The sequence below is a fragment of the Betta splendens genome, chromosome 5 (genome assembly GCF_900634795.4).
Source record: "Betta splendens chromosome 5, fBetSpl5.4, whole genome shotgun sequence".
Lineage (NCBI taxonomy): Eukaryota > Metazoa > Chordata > Actinopteri > Anabantiformes > Osphronemidae > Betta > Betta splendens.
Genome location: NC_040885.2, coordinates 12,528,570 through 12,549,590, shown reverse-complemented (window position 1 = coordinate 12,549,590; position 21,021 = coordinate 12,528,570). Strand labels below are relative to the sequence as shown.

At 51.7% G+C, this 21,021-nt stretch overlaps 2 protein-coding genes across 2 annotated transcripts; one reads left to right on the top strand and one right to left on the bottom strand.

The window, feature by feature from the left end:
* Positions 1-714: 714 nt before the first annotated feature.
* uba7 (ubiquitin-like modifier activating enzyme 7) lies at positions 715-17,921 on the top strand. Its single transcript, XM_029149613.3, has 24 exons — positions 715-872; positions 943-1,111; positions 1,509-1,643; positions 1,725-1,831; positions 1,901-1,991; positions 2,065-2,197; positions 2,287-2,384; positions 2,485-2,634; positions 2,740-2,904; positions 2,972-3,073; positions 3,143-3,223; positions 3,494-3,649; positions 3,747-3,912; positions 3,986-4,182; positions 4,547-4,611; positions 5,497-5,704; positions 6,692-6,766; positions 7,448-7,643; positions 7,732-7,823; positions 8,621-8,707; positions 9,406-9,597; positions 16,083-16,184; positions 16,497-16,579; positions 17,109-17,921. Exons 1-24 carry the CDS (start codon positions 826-828, stop codon positions 17,236-17,238), a joined length of 3,027 nt encoding a protein of 1,008 aa, XP_029005446.1. The 5' UTR covers positions 715-825; the 3' UTR covers positions 17,239-17,921.
* A 249-nt stretch (positions 17,922-18,170) lies between these two features.
* Positions 18,171-20,973, bottom strand: LOC114854997 (PAK4-inhibitor inka2-like). Its single transcript, XM_029149619.3, has 3 exons — positions 20,150-20,973; positions 20,016-20,064; positions 18,171-19,156 (listed from the first exon to the last, which is right to left on the bottom strand). Exons 2-3 carry the CDS (start codon positions 20,016-20,018, stop codon positions 18,254-18,256), a joined length of 906 nt encoding a protein of 301 aa, XP_029005452.1. The 5' UTR covers positions 20,019-20,064; positions 20,150-20,973; the 3' UTR covers positions 18,171-18,253.
* Positions 20,974-21,021: the final 48 nt, after the last annotated feature.

Below are 21,021 nucleotides of genomic sequence, written 5' to 3'. Positions count from 1 at the left end.
CATGTATTGGGTGTGATCAACTTTAGATGCTACGTTGTAAATTATATTACAATAAAATTATTGCAATGGGACAAAAGCCTACAAAGTGTGCTTTGCATTGATTTAATTGGACTGTTGCAAAAGTGTGTTTAAATTTTGTAATTTATTACCTACATGTTGTAGATGATAAACTGTATATTGTGACTTCTTCTGTGCATTCAAATGAAAGATTATTATTACATCACACATACAAGTTTTATTTTTTGAATGAATGGTCATTTATAGAATGAGCACTTCTCATATTGCTTCCTCACAGCGAGGCATTATTTATATGGCAACGATCATCTTAGTTATAGCACAGCGGAAATGGCGAATCCCTTTCAGACATCACTTAAGACGTATCATCAGCTTTTAGCAAACAACGAGCTTTTTTATTTTATTAAATAAAATGAGATGAAGAATTAAAAAAACTAAATCACATAAATCACAGTCAGTTAAAGATCCATTGCTAGTGTAGTATATCAGCTGTTCTCCAACTTAAATGTAGAATATAACACAGCTAGAATATTACATTCAGCTAAAGTTTTACTATAAAATGTTAAATATTTACTTCAATATTTACTAAAAAAGCCTGAAAATATGAGACAAACGCTCCTGGGTCGCCCTCTACTGGCCAAGACAGAAGACATCATCTGTCAAACCTTTTTCAGGAGAAACAGAAACGAAAGTGAAATGCGTTCATTTTAACTGGCGTGAGTTCATCCCCGTTCACACTGTTGTTCTCCTCTGGTTCGTCCTGACGTTACTGGCAGCTCTCTGGTCATTGCAGTGACTGAAAGGCGCAACATGTCAAAGGTGGCGGACATCGACGAGGGGCTCTACTCCAGACAGCTGTAAGTGGTCACGAGGGCTCGTTTGTGGGTGGGTCGGTCCACGCACCCACCGGCTGTTCCGTGTGCACAGGTACGTCGTGGGCCATGAGGCGATGCGCCGCATGGCCACGACCAGCGTCCTGGTGGCGGGGATGCGGGGCCTCGGAGTCGAAATAGCCAAGAACGTGATCCTGTGCGGGGTGAAGTCCGTCACGGTCCAGGACGAAGGTCTGACAGAGTGGGCGGACCTGTCCTCCCAGGTAATTATCAGCCCTGACCATTTAAATACATGTGTAACAGTCACGGGGCGGTTATTATTTCTAGATTATGATTATGATGATAATTATCCACTTCCTGTCACACAACAACCCGCCGAGCGAGATTCTGATGTTTCCGTAAACATTGCAATCAGTCCTTTGTAGTTCTACATAAGTCACACAGTACCTGTGTATAATACTTGTATAATACTGCAGTATTTTTTGTATTAAGTTTATTCACTTTCACTTTTCATATAAAACGCAAATAATTTTTCAGTGTCGCCAAATGTAAAAGCAAAAGCAAAGAACGTTGAAGTTTACTTTCACTATGAATATCCGGTGAACAGGCACGAGCCATGAAAGCTTATGCAATATCTTACATCTTCATCTGTGGCCCCAGTTTTTCCTGAAGGAGTCCCATGTGGGTCAGAACCGGGCCACGTGTTCCCTGCAGTCACTGTCTGACCTAAACCCCCACGTGAGTGTGTCGGCGCACACCGGACCCCTGACCCCAGACCTGCTGCAGCGCTTTCAGGTACACGCCTGCTCTGCTGTCTATGACGCACGTGAATGTGCAGCAACGAGCCAATCAGCAGCCGGCGCTTGCGTCTTTCAGGTGGTGGTCCTCACCGACTCCTCGCTGGACGACCACAAGCGCTTTGGGGAGCTCTGCCATTCGCGCGGCATCAAACTCATTGTGGCCGACACCAAAGGGCTCTGCGGGTAAGCGGGCGTCACGGCTCAGGGTGCTGCAGAGGCGACGCGGGTGAAAGCGCTGTGTTTCGCTTGCAGCCAGCTGTTCTGTGACTTCGGGGAGGAGTACGAGGTGTCGGACAGGGACGGGGAGGCGCCCGCGACCGCCGCCGTCCACGGCGTCACCCAGGTGAAGCGCCGACGGCTCGGCTCGGCTCAACGCTTACCTGAACACGCTCGCCTGAAAGGTTCTGATGTTCCAGGACAATCCCGGGGTGGTGCTGTGCCTGGACGACCAGACCCACGGCTTTGCGGACGGCGCCAGGGTGGTCTTCTCCGGCGTTGGAGGCATGACGCAGCTCAACGCTCTGGGCCCCGTGGAGATCAGAGTCCGCGGTGAGTCTTCGTCTCCTCCGACGGCACCGGGGCCGCTTTTTTTCCTCCACCGCTGTGTGTTAATCCTATGGGACGTGTGTGCGTCTCAGGCCCGCACTCCTTCAGCATCGGCGACACGTCGGCCTTTTCTGCGTATGAACGCGGTGGAGTGGTCACCGAGGTCAAACAGCCTCTCATGCTGAACTTTGTAAGTCCCAGCGCTTCACTAATTCATTAACCGTCATTGTTGTTCCTTTTTGAAAACGCTGAGCAAACTGCTGCTGAAACAACTACAACACTAATTGCAGAAACCGCTGAGTGAGGCCCTGCTGGATAATGAACTCATTAAAATGAACGACTTTGGAAAAATAGCGAGACATCAGACCCTGCACTTGGCTTTTCAAGCTCTTCATTCATTTGTCGCGAAAGAAAAGCGACTTCCTCACCTCTGGTCTGAGGTCAGTGGATGTAATGGCACAGCCGTCACTCCGCTAATGAGCTAAAGGAGGCCTGTTCTGCTGGTGTGTGATTCATAAGACAGCTGTTTCCTCGGCCTCGTGCAGGCGGACGCCGACGCCCTGCTTGACCTGGTGCGAGAGCTGAACGCGGCCGCACAGCTGGAACGACTGGATGAGGACGCGGTGCGGACGCTGGCCTTCACGGCCCGGGGCGACCTGGCCCCCATGAACGCCGTGATTGGCGGCTTTGCCGCTCACGAAGTCATCAAGGTGAGGTCAAAGGTCAAAGCTTTGATCTTCATACATTTAACATAATGCTGTGTGGTGCTCCGCGCAGGCGTGCAGTGGCAAGTTCACGCCCCTTCAGCAGTGGCTGTACTTCGACGCCCTCGAGTGCCTCCCTGGAGAAGAGCATCGGCGGACGGAGGGCTTCTCGTCAGTACGTTCAGCCGCCTCCTCACCGCTAACCAACCGAAGCTGGATGTAACCGCCTGCGTTCTGCCCTCAGACAGGGACGCGGTACGACGGGCAGACGGCCGTGTTCGGCTCGGCGTTCCAGGAGGACCTCGGGAGGCAGAAGTATTTCCTGGTGAGGGCAGGTCTGGAGTGCGCCCAGCAGGGGGCGCCCTCTGCCTGGACAGCTGGGCCTCCATCTGTGCTGCGCTTTGATGTGCCGTGGCGTTAGTGATGCAGGAAATAGCTGTGAGTCAGGTGGCGTTTCCCTGCTGGCGAGCGACAGCCCTTCCTCTGTAACACTGTTATCTTCACACCAGTTCGCAGGACGCGGCGTTTGTTTGTGTGTGGAAATCACCAGCTTCCACGTTTATTCTAACAAACCGCTGTCCCGTCGCGTTTCAAGGTTGGTGCCGGTGCGATTGGCTGCGAGCTCCTGAAAAACTTCGCTCTAATGGGACTTGGTGCTGGAGAACAGGGGCAAATCACTGTCACAGACATGGACTGCATAGAAAGGTCCAACCTGAACCGCCAGTTCCTGTTCAGGTCCCAGGATATCGGGGTGAGAACGTAAAAACCACAGTCACGTGCTCTCCCTTGGTCTTTGCTATCATTCGCGACATGCTGCGTTTCTTGTGCCTCCGCTCGTCCCTAAACAGAAGCCAAAGTCAGAGGTGGCCGCCAAAGCAGCGCGGGACATGAACCCGCAGATGAGAATCGTGGCTCACCAGAATCGCCTGGGCCCCGAGAGCGAAGCGGTGTACGATTACAGCTTCTTCATGGGCCTGGACGGAGCGGCCGCAGCCCTGGACAACGTGGAGGCCAGTGAGTGCAGCGGCGCGTGGACGTGGACGGCGTCCGAGCGCACGCTTTGACCGCCCCTCGCTCTGTGCGACAGGAGTCTACCTCGACGGACGCTGCGTCAAACACAAGAGGCCGATGCTGGAGGGAGGAACCCTGGGCGGCAAAGGTCACACGCTGGTGGTGGTGCCTCACCTCACCGAGTCCTACGGCCAGGAGAAGTCGGGCAACACCGGCGCCTTCCCGCTCTGCACGCTCAAGAACTTCCCTCATCGCATCGAGCACACGCTGCAGGTGGGACGAGGCAGAAGGTTGCCGGTTCAAACCCAGCTGATCCCAGTGCCAAAGTTGAGCATCATAACCATTTGCTAATATCAGTAGTATTTATTATTGTGAAACATTTACAACCGTTGGCCACATGGTGGCGCTACATGACTCCAGTATGAGAGGAGCGTTTCAGAGGGAGCGGCTAGAAGTCCTGAATCATCCCTTTGTGCTCAAAGGTTTGGACAAAACTTCATAGCAGATAGTTACAAATGGATTTCAGTGCTGAACCAGCCGACAGAGAGAACAACACATGCAAACAGTTCAATAACAACCAGTAAATAAGTTCATAAAGGCGTCAACCTTCACTCTGACTCCTCTGTGTTTCTCCTAGTGGGCCAGAGACCAGTTCGAGGGGCTGTTTAAACAAACACCTGAGAATGTTAACCATTTCCTGAGGTAAGATGTGATGTCACCCTGTCATTTACAGCGTGCCACAAACTAGTGGGCTCCAGCTAGTGTGAGGAGCTGCAGCGGCGTCGTGCTGCTGCGTCAACAGGGATTTGGCTCTTTTTTTACCAAGCCCAATAAAGTGCAAGCGGGAAGACGTGTGGCTGTTTTTTTTAGCTGTGGAGCTGCAGAAGCTCTTATTAACAGTCTGCCTTGCAGAGGCCAGACTGTCAAATAGTTCTCACCCAATAATGAAGTCGTGCATTTTGAGCTTTCTGTTAGAAATGTTGGTTAGTTGCTATTATGTCAGAGGAATTATGTGAAAAGCCCCTCACACAGGCACAGGAGTAGCTGGTAACAGGTCTCCAGAAAGAGCTTCCAGCCTCCAGGCTTGAACTGAGTCTGAGTCCTCGGCCGTGGAGCCTTCTTAATCCAGCTGTGCTTCCAGATGTCTCTTTGAGATGCCTTTGTTTCGCTGGCATTTGATGGAGTCCCCCACATAGTCCCTCTCATCAACACACGGCCGTTTCCACATGACGCTGATGGTTGGACATAATTACTGGACCTTCGTAAATCGTTCTTTTTGCCGGTGGAAAAGAAACCGTGGCATTTGTTGTGTTTTTGTTCCACTGGTGCAGCTTTTTTTTTTTTTTTGCTGAACTGTGACCTGATGGTTCCTGTTTAGACCCTAAAGCTGCACACAGAGGAAGCAGGGAGTTCATTTCACTGATCAGACTCAACACTGCAAAACCGCAGCCCAGCCAGCGTTACTCAGTATTAAAGGAGTTTCCTCTGAGTAATTATCACGATTACACCCACATTAAGTCCTCTTTGCCCAACCAGACCCTGCTTTTAGTCCATTCCTGGTATTGACCGGCTCCGTGCTCGTTTCAGCGATGCGGGCTTCGTGCAGCGGACCCTCGGCCACGGGGACGCCGAGGCCCTGGAGGTGTTGGGCTCCGTGTGGAGCAGCCTGAGCAGCGGCGACGGAGGCCGGCGCCCGGCGAGCTGGGCCGACTGCGTGAGCTGGGCGCGCCGCGAGTGGGAGGTTCTGTACAACAACGACATCCGCCAGCTTCTGCACTGTTTCCCTCCCCATCAGGTGCGTTAGGCCCCCAGTCAAGGTGAGAGATTCCGGTTGTGGGGCATTCTTTTTTTTTTCACCTAATGGCGTCATGCAGCACAGCTCCCTCAGGCTCCGGGACCACTGTTAGTCTTTGAAACATGAGCCACTGATGAATATCTGTGTGAAGCATGCAGACGGAGTGATGTCACATGTGGCTGTCACACCTGGGGGTTAGCGCTCTTAACAACAGCTAACAGCTCTTGAGACGAAAACGCTGTCAGTCGCAGAATAAAAAGTAGCTTAACGTATTTTGTGGCCACATAGAAATCGCATGGATGTGTTTTTTTTTTTTCAGTAGTTCTCGTTGTCATTGTTTTCTAACGTGAGTTATGGCTTTATTGTGCTCCTGGACGTCACTTCCAACCGCAGACTTTCCAGCGCTTCTGTGCACAGAGGAACCATGATAAGGCATTTACCGTTAACGCTTAACATCAGTTAACGGACGAAGAGAGGGGCTGGTTTTACAGTGTTTCATTTGTGCAGGACAGATACTGTCTTCTGTTCTCTGTTGAGCCTCAGCCTTTTTAAGTGGGCATCATCGTCGCCCCTCGGCCATTTGAGCTGTGACTGTGGGGACGCCTTTTGGCGGCCCACCCCCGCCGTGAAAAGCGGCACCACGAGTCGGAGACGCTCCTTCTCAACATATGGGCCTTTTTTTTTTTTACAACATCAAAGCATTCAGGCCTTTTGTTCCTTTATCAGACGTACAAATTGTGTAGTTCACACATAGCTGATAACAATATTAGTCTGGCTGAGTCATGGGGAGGTTGAATCCCCCCTTCTGTGTCTAAGACTAAACAATGCATGTGGGTTCAGGTATTTATGGGAGTACTATGCTACTATGCTAAGCAGGCGTACGAGTGTTTATGTTCTGAATTGACAGCTCATGATAAAACATAAATGGAGCTGATGTTGTGATTCCTGACATCCCAGTGATAGAGGTTGTCGTCTGCCTCACTTCAGGTCACCTCTACAGGGCTTCCATTCTGGTCTGGATCCAAGAGATGCCCTCACCCGCTGACCTTTGACCCTGACAACGTGAGTAGTGTCTGGTCCGGTTCCTCACCCTAAACAGGATCCACTGTGCAACGCTGTGGGGATTTGGTGATGACCAAACATGCATTCCTTCTTTATCAGGTCTGATAGTGAATCTTCCTCACACTGATCATTTACCGGATTCTTATCTGAGCTGTGAACTCCAGCGCAAACCATAAAAACCTATTTAATATTCAGATGGCAGGAAGTGTAAAAAAAAGCGTTAATGAAACTGGATCTTGGTAAATGGATGTTAATGCACTGAATAATAGTCCCCCACTGATTTCAAACCAGACCCCCCAAAGCCAAAATGAGGTTTTTCAGCAGGTACAGCTGCAGCATTCAGCTGTGTATAGGTGATGCTGTGTGGCCCCACAGTCCCACAGGAACATTCCATGCGCTAACGTCTGCAGTGAAGCCTCAGCGCTACCAAGACTCAGGCCTTTCAGGGCCTGAGTCAGTGTCTGTGGGTCTCCGGATGCAGGATGAATGAAGCCAGTGTTGTACTCTACTGTAGCTGCACTATGTGGTAACGGGCACTGACTGTTGTGTTAGAGTCATTGGACCTTAGTGCTCCTTTACATGCAGCTTCCCCCTCTTCACACCACAGTTGCACCCAGGTCAGGTCTAATTAAATAATAATTAAATGTAATTATATTTATATTTATTCCTATGTTGTTATAGACTACTCACATGGAGTATGTGGCGGCTGCAGCTAATTTATACGCTCAAATCTACGGGATCAAGGCGACTAAAGAGTCTATCAGAGAAATATTGAAAAAGGTCCACGTGCCACCTTTCAATCCCAAGTCCTCTGTGAAGATCCATGTTACGGACAAGGAGATGGAGGAGGACAAAGAAAAGGGAAGCGATGATGCAGGTGAGGGGTTCTTTCAGTTACATCTACTTTATGACCCAACTTTCCTTCCAGCAGCGCTTTACTCAGTACCTTAATGTTTCCGCACCAGAAAAAGCTCAGCTGGAGGATTTGAAGGCAAAGTTGGCCTCTCCCTCCGTGAAGCGCTCGGCCGGGCGGATGTTCCCCGTCGACTTTGAGAAGGTAAAGCATGAGTGACATCCTTCCATCGGTGGCTTTCAGGTTGTCTTTTTCTTTTCCCGTCTTTGGGTCGTCAGTGAGACGGAACTCTGGGAGGAGAGGCATCATTTTTCACTAGACTAGACATATTCCTTCACAAAATGCCCTCGAACTTGCTCACAAAAAGGATCCTCAGGGTGAAGCGTGTCAGACGCTTCTAATGCGCGTGACCCTTTGGGCAACATAAACAGAAGGATCCTCGTGGTGTTTGTGTGCCGCTGCTGCTGCAGCCGCAAAAGTGGGTGTTTTGAATTTCAGGGGGCGGCGGCGAAGCATCCAGTGACTCAGGAGACGCCGTAACCAGCCTTTACCAGACAAGTAAACATCCAGTGTCGTCTGCAACCACAGGGTCCGTCCTCCGCTCCACGTCTCCTCCCGGGTCGCGTCGTGGACCCGTGGAATGTGTGTAGGAGGGTCGGTGAAGCATCGAGTTGCCCGCTCGGAGCTTCGTCGCGGGCCCCGAAGCCGCCCCTGAGTGACAGGCGCCTTTCTAGTCTTTGTTGAGCCGCGGCAGCAGAGGCGTGACATCACCCGCCGCGTCGGTCACAACAGAAATCTGATTTCCCCGCATTATAAAGGAGCCGACCCCGTCATTTATTAGAGAGATCAAGGTGACACAACCACAAAGCCCTTCAAAGCCGATAGCGTCATAGTCGCCGGTTCCAGGAATCATCCATTCTTCCTGCTACGTGAATGAAGAACGTGCATTTCGTTAATTGGCATATATATTTATATATGTTCCACGTTTCCCCATTGAACAGGATGACGACTCCCACATGGACTTCATCGTCGCTGCCTCGAACCTGCGAGCGGAGAACTACGACATCCCTGCAGCCGACCGGCACCAGGTGCAACAGCTAAAATATCCTAAAAACAGGGTGATGAGGAGGGGAGGAGAGGGGCCACACGCACACACGCACACACACACACACACACACACGCACACACGCGCACACACACACACACACACGCACACACGCGCACACACACGCGCACACACACGCGCACACACACACACGCACACACACGCGCACACACACACACACAAGCACACACGCGCGCACACACACGCGCACACACACACACGCACACACACGCGCACACACACACACGCACACACACGCGCACACACACACACAAGCACACACGCGCACACACACGCGCACACACACACACGCGCACACACACGCACACACACACACACACACACACGCACACACACACACACACTCACTCGTCGCCTCGTGTTGCCTTAAGCCAGAGAAACAGCCTCTCGCCTATTGTTCCTGCAGCAGAACTAATCACAGGCACTTTACCTGTCGCCCGGGAGGCGACACCTGAGCCAGGCCTTGAACTAACCACCGCTGCAAACGCACACGGGCCGAGACAGACAGACAGATGGATGGGAGGGGGATGGTCGCCGCTGAGCGAAGGGACACAAAGGAGGGTCACCCTTAAGGAGTCAGGACACATGATGGGAATAATTCCACCTTATTCACACCCATGTGCAGCTTGGGAGCTGACTGGCTGTCGTGTCCCTTCACAGAGTAGGCGCATCGCTGGCAGGATCATTCCTGCCATTTCCACCACCACGGCGGCAGTCGCGGGCCTGATGTGCCTGGAGCTGTACAAGCTGGTGCAGCGCCACCAGGAGATCCGCTGGTACCGCGCGGCCTACGTCAACCTGGCCGTCCAGTACTTCGTCATGTCCCTGCCGTGCGGGCCCCAGCGCTTCACGGTGAGTTCAGGGTCCGAGGCTCCTCTGCAGCCTGACAGACTGGTACCGCATACGGGTCTGCTGTTTGAACCTGTCCACTGGCTGTGGACAGGTTCAAACAGTCGGTGGATGAGTGCGCTCAGAAAGAAAGAGCACCACGGGCGACTGTCAGTATAACAAGTGTTTAGTGAACTCCCACGGAGCCCGAAGCTGAAGCACACACACCCATTATGAGTTCATTAAAGCTACACTGTCATTCAAAGCAGAAGCAGGAGCGTATTTTTTTAAGCCTTTCAGGATGGAACCTGCGACCTCACTCGAGGTCGTACCGAGTTTGTTGCTTGTTGTTTGTAGCTGCTCATGGGGGACGTTTTCTGGATCTCTCGCCTCCAAAGGAAGACGGCCCCTGCCAGCTCCCTCGCTGAGGGCACTCGGGGGGTCAGCGGGGGTCGGCCGGCGGAGAAGCTGCGCCCTGTGGGGCGTGAGGGCGCGGTGACGGGGGGTCTGAGACACCGGAGCTCTGGTTTCAGCTTCGATTACGTGCAGAACTGCTGCAGCTGCAGAACGGGCGGCGGTGATGACAGAAGCAGCTGCGAGCGTCCGGGCCTTTAATGCGGAGAGGCCCCCGTGTTCCCACGCTTGTTGTCTGTAAACGTAGATGCATCATTATTATAATGCTGATTTTTTTTTCGGACTTCTCCATAGTTTTGCAGAATCAGCGTTTAAGCTTTTTGCCTTATTCAGCAGAGGAGCCAGAACAGGGACAGGCCCGGTTTGGCTGAGGTTCTGAATCCATGAAACCTTCATTAACAGGGATTTAGGAAAACGTGCTCACCATTATATAATTAATCCATTTGTCTATGTTTATTGTAAAACACATGACTCTAAAATCACAGAACAGAACCGACAGCTACACTCACATTATTTTTCCACGCACATCAACGTGCTCTGGTGTCTCTGAACTGACATTCGAGGAGGTTTTATCAGCGGCTTGCGAAGCTGCAGACGTGCAGCTGTTAAATGTCGCCGATCGGACACGCGGCGTCGAGGGCTGAGACTTCATCCGCGCGAGATCAGCCGCGGTTCATACGTATCGGGTCACACCGCTCGCGTCTGGCGGGCCGCGGCGCCGGCCCACCCACTTCTCAGCGGCGTCGCCAGATGTGACGCCGTCCTGTCACGCGCCAGTTGTTGGGAATGTGTTTCCCACGTGTCACGGTTGTGTTTATTTTCCTACTGTACCAGTCGTTTTTTTTTTTTTTTGCAGAAATTGTTGCATTAAAGCAGCTGTTTCCCAAAATAGGAAGCTGCCCTGGTTCCGCCCCCGCCGCTGCCGGGCCTCGGCGTGGCGGCAGAACTATGTAAACAAGTGGGAGGCCGCCCTCGTCTGCACGACTGCGTGACTGCGTGTTTATGCTTGGGGCCGAGGCGCAGGCCGTTAAGGGCAGAGCGAGCCTTTAAAGTGGATCCTGCAGAGGCCGGGACAGAAGGGGACGTGTTCCGGCTCGGTTCTGGACAAGCGGCCCATGGTTCTGAGCCAGCGTGTGCTTCCTCTCTGGGCCTCCTGCTGGTGGCTTCCTCCTCCACGCCCTTTCACACGCGCTGCACATGCAGGTCTTCAGCCTCTAATTGAATAAGCGAGGTTAGAGGCAGCCCTTCACAGGAAAAGCGCCTTCAAGGTGAAGGCTCACACTGGAGCTCTGTTAATTGCCTTCAGAAATGGGAGCAATTTCCTGCCTTCGCAGGAAACGATGTATTAAAACCAGATTTCCCAGAAAGCCGTGAGGTTCGGGCGGGGGCTTGCGTTCGTCTGCTCCGGCCTCTGCTTCTAATAACATCTCATTCACAGCTCGGTCTGGAGCAAAGTCTAATTTACAGCGTCTTTGCTTTATGTGCGTTCATAAATCAGGCTGAAGCGGCGAAGCTGGCGCTTGGGCCAAGGCTTCGCAGCAGAATCGGGGGAGTTTTGATCCAGAAAGCGAAACCTGCAGGTTTGTGATTTGAGCGCTTCGATAATTGAAGGTCGCACATCTGTCACACAAATAACAGGCGCTGGCTCTGAGGAGGGAAGAGGACAACAAAGGGGGAGCATTGCCTTACATGTGGTTAAATCTGTGCCGGCCTCCGTGGACCGGGCCAGCAAAGGAGCAGGGCGAACATGATCCGCCCCGGCTCTGAGGACTCCTCCGGGAACCCCAGCATGGAGCCGCATTGTGTTTGGAGCTCAAGATGCTGACGGGAATAGCGTTCCCGGGATAATGAGTAATCTGGGATCAACACTGGCGACTTGTGCCTTGTGTTCATGCTGCAGGGTTTGGTTTGGGTTTTCGGTCGTGGTTTTGTTTTTTCGGCCTCGTGTTGTTGAGACGCGTTGTTGTTCCGTTACTGCTGTTCTACACTTCCCCATTGTGCCGGAACACAGGTTTTATTATTCATGTGAACCCAGACACAGACAAATATCTGACAGAAAGATCCAAAAAGGGAAGAACTGAGGGACAATGCAGCGTTATGTTGTTTAACTGTTTGCGTTTTATATGAATCTGGTTTATATTTAACATGCATTGGGTTTTTTTATTCACTACTTCACTAAAGGGACTTTTGATTGTCTAAAGCTGCTGCATCGACACAATCATCCTTATCACTAAGATCTTTGGAAATTCACTTTCTGAGGATAATTCCTTAAAATGTAAAGCTGCCAGATGTTTGACGTCTCAGCAGGGGGTCAGTGGCCGTTTGAAAGGACTTCCACAGGCATTTACTCAGCCTTAGGGCTACGCAGCGAATAGGCCTCATGTGAGATTCAGTTAGAGGAGGTGATGCGTGGACTGTGGCACAGTGAAGACCGTCCCCTCGCTGTGAGGATGAAGTACAGTGATAAGGTAATGCCCCAGGAATGCACATTGTATGTCGCTGGATGATGTCATACGGAGTTGTACCGTTTCCCTCTGAGCCGTGGGCCCGGCCGTTTTCAGCAGGACAGACGTCTGCAGGTCTAATCGCTGCCTTCGTGCCTCACAGCTTCAGCCCCAGGCTGTTTCCAGTAGGTGGAGAGGTGCGATCTTCTCATTTGAAAGACAATCACACAGATGCCATTTGCACGTCAATGGGGGCTTTTCACTCTCAGTTCTGGTAACAGACCTGAGAGCTTTGGGTGTTTTCCCTCTGTGTGAGTGTCTTATTGTCTGTGTTCCATCGGTTCTCCGTATATATAATATACAACCTTTTAAAGGTTTTGATCCAAACGCTGCTCTGAGCCGATCGCTCTGTTTTTAAAGCATCCGTGGGCCGTGGGTACGTCCTGCAGCCTGTCACTTCTGTGGGGCTGAGGCAAACAATCGCAGAGGGACGGGGTGAGCGGTCGGAGGTCGCAGCCATCTGCTTCTCCCTCACAGCCCAAAGGGAGGAGAGATCAATAGTGATCAGGTAGCAGATGACTCTCCCTGACGCTACCTGCTGTTCCCCTTTGTGGAGGGAACCTCCTCCACCTCTGAGCAAATGCACTTCACTGCTAGAACTTTTCCACTACTTGATGATTGCGACATGCTTTGTCGAACCTGACTGCGTCACGGTGGCCTGTTGCAGTGAAGTTTTCCTTACAGTAAATTAGGCCTCAGTCAAATGTTACCACTTTCCTACAGATGGAGGAGCAAAGAAAGTATAAGCTAAAGACCGCACGGATCCTGCATCAGCCTCCTGTAAATCTCACTTCCTGAAGATGCAGTTTCCTTTGAAGGAGTCGGCCTGTAGCCGCATCGGCCTATAAAAACCCTTCCACTGTTGGGACTGGGGCCAGATGGTGACGCTGGGGCGGGAGCAGACTGCAGGCGGGGGGACTTATCTAGGTTTGCGCCCTGATCCCGGCTTCCTGGCCCCAGAGAAAGCGCCGTTGATGCAAACGATACGGCGACCTGGTGCAAAATGAGCAGCGTGACTGGGATCCTTTCACGTTCACAGGTTGAGCTTCCTGCGGCTGCATCGCTTCCCAAGCCTCGCCTCAGTCTGCACACAGAGGGCTCTATTTCTGGGCTCCATTAATCAGATCCCATTGTTATCATAGGACTTATGCATAAACAAAATAATCCTGTATGATTATTTTTAACCTCCAGGGTTACTGTGTCACTCAGTACATTACATATCAGTGAGGTTTAGGTTTTATGAATTTATAGAGACTGAAATGTGACTCGTTAGAAATAACACTTTGTGATGGACACGCGTGTGTTTTTTGACATTTCATTTTAGTTGATATGAATTGCATTTGTGGGTTTATTTTCCTGGAAGCAGTCGGTGTCTGCGTTCAGAGCTTCAGGAAGAGCAGACGGGCTCTTCAGGCTTCCTGTCAACAAGGGGAAGCAGCCTGGAGCTTTGGCCTCGGGCGCTGGGGAACTCCACGTCTGAGCAGGTCGTGTGGGGACAGAGGCTCCACGATGTGCGTGACCTCAAATAAGACAAAGACGGGAATTCAGTGTCATTTAAAAAAATATAAACACCATCCGATCAGCAGCAAAAGGAGAGAAGTGATTGATGTCAGAGTTTATGACGACTGTAGCTGTAAAAGTGAGAAGCGGCGAAGAACGGGAAATGTCACGCGTCGTCTTTGCTTTGGAAAAAAGCAGCTGGGTCGTGTTTTGGGGGAAGTTTGAAGTTCCATTTATAACACAAACTACAGTATGCGGAACAGACGAGGGACCCGCGAAGCAGCGAGTCCAGCTCTGCTTCACGTCCAAACAGTTGGATGCAGTCTGTCACCGAGTTCAGTGCGGCCGCTTTTACGATCACTGCGCTTTGAACGTCACAGACTGCGCTTGGAGACGGTGAAACCACCGAGCTCAGCTTTAATGCAGTGCCGTCAACTGTGTGTGTCCTCAACAGGTGACGCCTCAGGCCGCGAGTCAAACCCGGACCCAAACTCGCTGTAGGCGACAATATCAGCTTCATGTTAGATGCGTCTGTTTCTGACTATAGTTGATTTATTCAAATGTTTGAGGAATAACATCAGATAAAGGTATCTGGTATTTGCACCAGACTTTTGCTTTTTCCGTGGATTTAATGTTGCTCTAGAGGAGAAACAATAACTCTTCCCCCGGAGATAACGCTTTCACTGGGGCATTTTTGTTTGTTGTAACTTCTGATCCTGTAGTTGTGCTTGTGGGAAAGTGTAATTGTTTCCAGCAGCCACTTTGCTTCCAGGGCTCTTGTTTAGTTCTGCCTCCCTGCTACGGCGGCGAATAGCTGACGTCAGGCTTCGTACGGACCGATGGGGCGGCTGATTAGGCCCTGCCACACGAGGAAAGGAGTAAAAATAGACTGTGTGTGTGTGTGTGTGTGTGTGTGTGTGTGTGTGTGTGTGTGTGTGTGTGTGTGTGTGTGTGTGTGTGTGTGTGTGTGTGTGTGTGTACACTTACACTTAAGTGCTTTTGAAAATCTCTGGCAGGAGACCAGTGAAAAAACGAATTTCCATTTGCAAGGTTTGCTCATCGTGTCGATAATTAGCCCGAGGATTTAAATTCAAAGAACTAGATCGATCCTTGTGACAAACTTGAAAAAAGAGACTGAAACATTTTAGCACTGCTGATGTGCAGCGACAGTTCGCTCGGCGTAAGCATCACAGGAGCTAAACTGACCGCACAAAATGTTCTTTGTCTGAAAACGAGGACAAAGCACCCAGACGTCCAGGCCCTTGAGGAGAAGCAGCTCCGCTGTGGCTCCATAACCCCAAACCTCACGAGCGAGGGGATTTGCGAGGGGCTGTCGAGAAGTTCCCCTTGGCTGCCGGAGCAGAGATAATTGGAGCCAGGTTTAGCTGGAGTTTTGGTATTCACGTCCCGAGCCAAGTTTTGATCTTCCCAATTCCTGCTCCGCCGCTGCGAGCGCTGCGACCCGACCGAGGGACACAGTCTGACAGACTCTGTGCATGTGAGGAATCTTGACCCACTTTCTTCAGGTCACGTTTGCTCTCACAGGTCTCATATGTGAGGATTATAACAATAAGGGTTTGGTGGTGAATGTTATCAGTGTGTCAGTCAGTTCTCTAATTTTAGCCAAACTAGATACTGAGCTTTAGGGGTGATGCTGTAATTGAAAGTATTGTTGATGCATATAATGATTTTTACTGTCATTCTGCAGAAACTAATCACAAATGTCTGTTTTGCAATTGAAGGGGTTCTTCCCCAGGCTGCGTAAAAACTGCCTGGCCCAAAGGTCACTGACACAGCTACGTGTATTTTCAACAGGCGCATTGTAAAAATGTGAGAACTGGTCGATGGAAACGTCAGATAAGCAGAGAGCCAGTCCATCACATATGAGGAAGCAGCTTCTTGACCTCAGTGGAGGTTGTTGGGGGAGATTCTGCAGCTGTCGATGATGAATGCACTCAGCGACTCAGGACTCGTGTTTCGGACCCAAACATCTCTTAAAGTGTGTGTGTGTGTGTGTGTGTGTGTGTGTGTGTGTGTGTGTGTGTGTGTGTGTGTGTGTGTGTGTGTGTGTGCGTGTGCGTCCATCGGCAGGTCGCAGGACGGACCTACTCCATGTGGGATGACTTCCTGGTCGAGGGCAGACGCGGCGGTCGGCAGGAAATGACCCTGGGAGATCTGGTGCAGCACGTGAAGGTGCGGGCGGCACGGAAACGCGCGCTGTTCACACCCAGCGCTAATTAACGCACATTAAACCGGCGCGCTCACCTTCCCCCAGTGCACACAATGCCCATTGTATACAAAGCCTGGCAACTTCACCTGTAAAGGAACTCAGATTAAAACAAACTCTGATGTGCATGTGCTGAGGTCTTCCTAGAAGAATACAGGTCAGCTTTCGCCGCCAGCCGATTCTTGGTTCACGGACGCACTTGGAATTTGCTGACGAGGCTCGGGGAAAATTTTGGCAACTGTTCTCGCTTTAACGCCTCCTCCTCTGTCTTCGTGCAGGACGAGCACAACTTGAGCGTCTGCGGCCTCTTCTACGGCCCGGCCGTGCTGTTCAACGGGCAGGAGGAGCGGCTCAGGCTGAGGTGCGTCCGCTGCTCCCGCCGGGACACGCGTTTGTTTGTGCAGAGGCTAATGGCCGGAGCTGCTGACACCCACGCGCATCGGCAGCGCTCCTCCTCCTCCTCCTCAGGTTTCCTCCTGTTTGTCGAGGGCACGGGTTCAATTAGCGTCAACCCTTTTGCTGCGTTTGAGGAAAAAAAAAAAGCACCGACTGCTGTTTGGCCTGTTTGAGTCTGTAGCGGCAGGCGCAGCCCACCAGCCCCCGGGGTGAAAGAGGTGCCGTGAACTAGAATGCGCCCGGAGGAGGAGGGAATGATGCTGGACTTGTAATGAGTGAGGTCTCCAGCTAGAAACAGACCGTCCGTGTCTTTGGCACGGACGTCTGTGGGGACTTTGATGGATCTAGACGTGCAGAGGGGCTGAAAGCTGCTCCTGCAGCTCAAAGGCGTCCTCCAGCAGCCGCTTCCTGCACCTCATAAAAACGAACTTATTATGACAGGAAAACATGAAAGGAGACAGTCTCCTGTCAACTGTGTGTGTATATGTTTACAGTGTTTCTGATTTGGTGAGGACGGTAACCAGAAAAGACATCCCTCCGAACACCAAGATGCTGGACCTGATCCCCTCGTTCGCCGAAGACGAGGACTCTGAGCAGGTCCCGACCATCAGGTACCTGCTCTAATGCACCTGATGATGAGGCCGTCGACGGGAGCAGACGTCCCTCTGGTCCGTGGGGTTTCAGCCAGTGTGAAGTGCTTTGTATGAAGGTGAATTCTGCCCTGTAATCTTAAAGGGCAGATGCAACAAACAGCTGAGGGTCAGGGTGCCGACCACTAACTACTGCCTGCTACTGCACCGTCATAGTCTGATGAAGATTTGCTGTATCACATTCCAATGAAGCAACGTGACTAATTCCACTGATTTGTCGTCCTGTGACTAAACCAGGAAGTAGAAACTACTGCAACTTGTTCAAAGTTTACATCCATTTACTCATTTGGGATTTTCTGCAGCTTTATAATACGGAAAAGCAGCTTTTATGCAATTATCACTCACTGTTAGTTTTGATTTATGACGCATGTCTTGAGAGGTCAGGTCACAACATCCACACACATCACCCTTCACATTTAGGCTCGTATGTGGCCGTCAGCGGCCTTAAAGCCCTCATCTGTGACATTTGGCTTCGCAGCCTTTAGGTTTCACTTCACACCCACATCCTGCCATGGCTATATTTAAATCATGCCTTAAAAAGTTCTCTCTGTAATTGTTACTTCAACTGTTTGCCTCCCTTTGTTCCACCGTTATTGTTCCTGTAATTAAGTGATTTTCTTTTGTGATTAAATGCTGGTGAAGCGATTTAAACCCTAAGAGCAGCCATTGTGTGTGCACTTCAGTGATGGGCTCTTCCCCTGCTGCTTTTAAACAGTTCACTTCACAGAAATATGTTGCGATGCTGACCGCACCCAGCCTCCCACTTTCACCGGAAAAATGTCAAAGTCACTGGGCTTCGTGTTCGTGCACTTATTTCATTTGTTTCTCCGGTGATTTTGTTACTGCCCTTAAACAAACTGGGCTCAAAAGACGAAGAGGCTGTCATTTACCTCCACAACATTGAGCTTTAGAGTAATGAAACATTAAATACATTTATTCCAAGTATCAAACATCAGCACTGTGGACAGAACACCCTCATTTATTGTGACTCATATGTATCCGATAACGTCGTTGCATATGATGGGCTGCCGGCTGCCCGTCTTCATGAGCGCCGTGAACCGGTAGAAGTCCGAGTCCAGTTGATGCAGGCCAGTGTGGGACTGGTGGAAGAACGGCTTGAGGCCCTGGAGCCCCACGGGACACGACCTTCGTTTGGGGGCCTCCGCCGCCTTGCTGGCGTCGGTGGAGCTCGCCGGCCGCGGCCTCCCCTCCGCGGCCTTGGACATCCCCGCCAGCCGCCGGCGCACGTTGCCCAGGATGTCCTTGGCGAGCCGCCGCCCCCCGCTGGGCCTCAGCGGCGCCGGCTCGGGGGACTCCGGTAGGTCCATCCAGTTCTTAATGAGGTCAGCGAAGCTGTTGTCGCCCAGAACCAGGGGCTGCCTGTTCCGGCCGCGACTCAGCAGCAGCGTGGTCCAGTCCTCCGGGTCGCCGGCCTCGAAGGAAGTCCAGCGCTCCAGACACGCGTCCGAGGTGGATTTGGGCCGAACGCGGCCGGAGGGCCCCCTGTTTGTGCGGAGGCAGGCGGAGGAGGAGACGCGCACGTTCCTGGTCCTCCGCAGCACCACGCCCTCGTCCTGCCAGGAGGCCTCCGAGTAGCCGGAGTCAAAGTCCACGCTCTTGTCGCTGCTGGGGGAGCCCTGCGCCAGGCGTGCGTGCTCCTGCTCCCCCCCCTCCCCCTCCTCCTCCTCCTCCTCCAGGGGGGTGGCCAGGCAGCAGGCGGAGTCGTAGGCGCCGGCCTCGCCGGCGTCGGACGCCCGCAGGCGGAGCCTCTCCTGCTGCCGGCAGAGCCGCGTCACGGCGAAGGAGCGGCCGCACGGCTCGCTCAGCGGCCGCGGCCGGCGCCGCCGCGGCGCGTGGTCCCGGAGGCAGACGGCGGAATCGCCTAAACACAGCTACACAGGCGGGAAGAGACAAAGGCTCGTTAGCGTGGAGGCCACGGTGTCTGATTTTGCAGCGAATCGCGGAGCAGTTGGGTCGACTCCCAAATGTCCCATCATGCTCTGGTCCGGACCGGGCTTTTACAGTTGTTTGTGTTATTTCTGCTGGGCCAATAAAATTTTTACCAGCTGAGATCACTCTGCTCTGCGACCATATAACAAGAGGAGCATTCCTGACAAACCCCAGAGCAGCTTTATGGAGACCGTCCCGTTTAGTATCCCCGAAAACGAGAAAGCCGTGACTCCGGGGGACAGGATGCACATTATAAACTGGCACGAGCAGAGGGGGGAAGTTTGAACAAAGTGGAGCTGGACGGCGGCGCAGAGCAGAGGCACATATCCTCTAACTCACAGGATGTCGACCGGTCGCCGCTAAAACCCAGGAAATGACTGCAACATTTTGGAGTCGTGCATTAATCCCGAATCGAGCCATAAACACATGTCGCAGGGCGACCAGACCCTCGCTGCTGCTGCTGCTGCTGCTGCTGCTGCTCATTGTCATGTTTATGTTGCTGGCGTCGCTGCCCTGCCTGTGTTTGCCTCGAAGCAGCGAGGACATCACAGTGCCATGATGTTATCACAGCTGTGGGCACCGGCCTCCGCCGCTCGGCCCCATGGGGCTCACTTATCTCACATCCTCAGTTGGACTCTGCGGTGCCTCTGACACTTTTTAAAGGCCTTCTTCTCCTTGGCTGTTTTCAGCCCAACGGGGAAACTGTCTCAGCTGTAATTACTCGGCAGGTTTGGTTTGAGTGAACTGTGGCCCTTCACTAAAAAGTTTTTAAGCTGAGAATTAGTGGGAAATAAAACTTACCATGATTTTGGAGGAAACCTCGGCAGAAATTAGGTCCAGGTGCAATTATCTGTAAAACCAAAATCAAATTAGAGCATTAGACGTTCAGTGTGCGTGTAAAAGTTATTAATAGCCGTTATTTTGTTTCCACTCACCTTTGCATGTGTTGAACGTGAAATAATGACAATCCTGAACCACGCCACACATGTGGGCCCGACCAGCAGCAGCCTCTCTGTCCGTGTCGTCCCCTCTCCGAGCCAGACCACGGTCTGACAGCCGCATTTGACGATGCTGAGCTTTTCTTTTTTTGCTGCGACAAATCAGAGCAACGCACCACGACACCAGCCAATGGCAGCCAAGCCTGAAACCAAGACCCGCCCAGTGCGCGCGCCGCGGCCCAGACTGTAGGAGCGCATGCGATTCACACGGCTGTGCTAATTAGGCAGCAAAAGACAAAACACGTTTAAATACAATTATATGAAGTGTTCCCACATATAGTACATATATTTATTAGATCATTCTAGATTTATTAAAGTTTCTTCTTTATTCTTTTATGTTGTTACTTGGGGTAAAAATCAACATTTATCAACATTTTAAACGTTTGCCAGTCCGTTTTCAGACACTCTAACTTACGGGCGTCTCAGTGTCGCCACCTGGTGGACGCCGTCGTCCACGCCGTCATCGCTCCTCAGCTGACCCCAGACCTCCTCACGGCCTTCGGCGCTGGCAGCCTCCTCAGCAGACGCTTTGACATGCAGACGACTCAAGGGCAGTTCCCGTTTCATGTGCAGATGAGTGGACCATTCACGGCCGCTGCTCCGCCTCAGCCTCTGGCTGCTGATCACGCTTTGTATTGTAATTAAGCAAAGCCCAGAGGCAGACGCAAAAGCAGCTCCGGGGCTCTGTATTTAAAAGGTACTTCTAAAATACAGAAGCATTACAAGCTAATTAAACTCAAACAGGGAAACAATGGCCCAATGTTTCACGACTTGAATGTATATCTGGCAATTAAATACAGTGGAGTAGA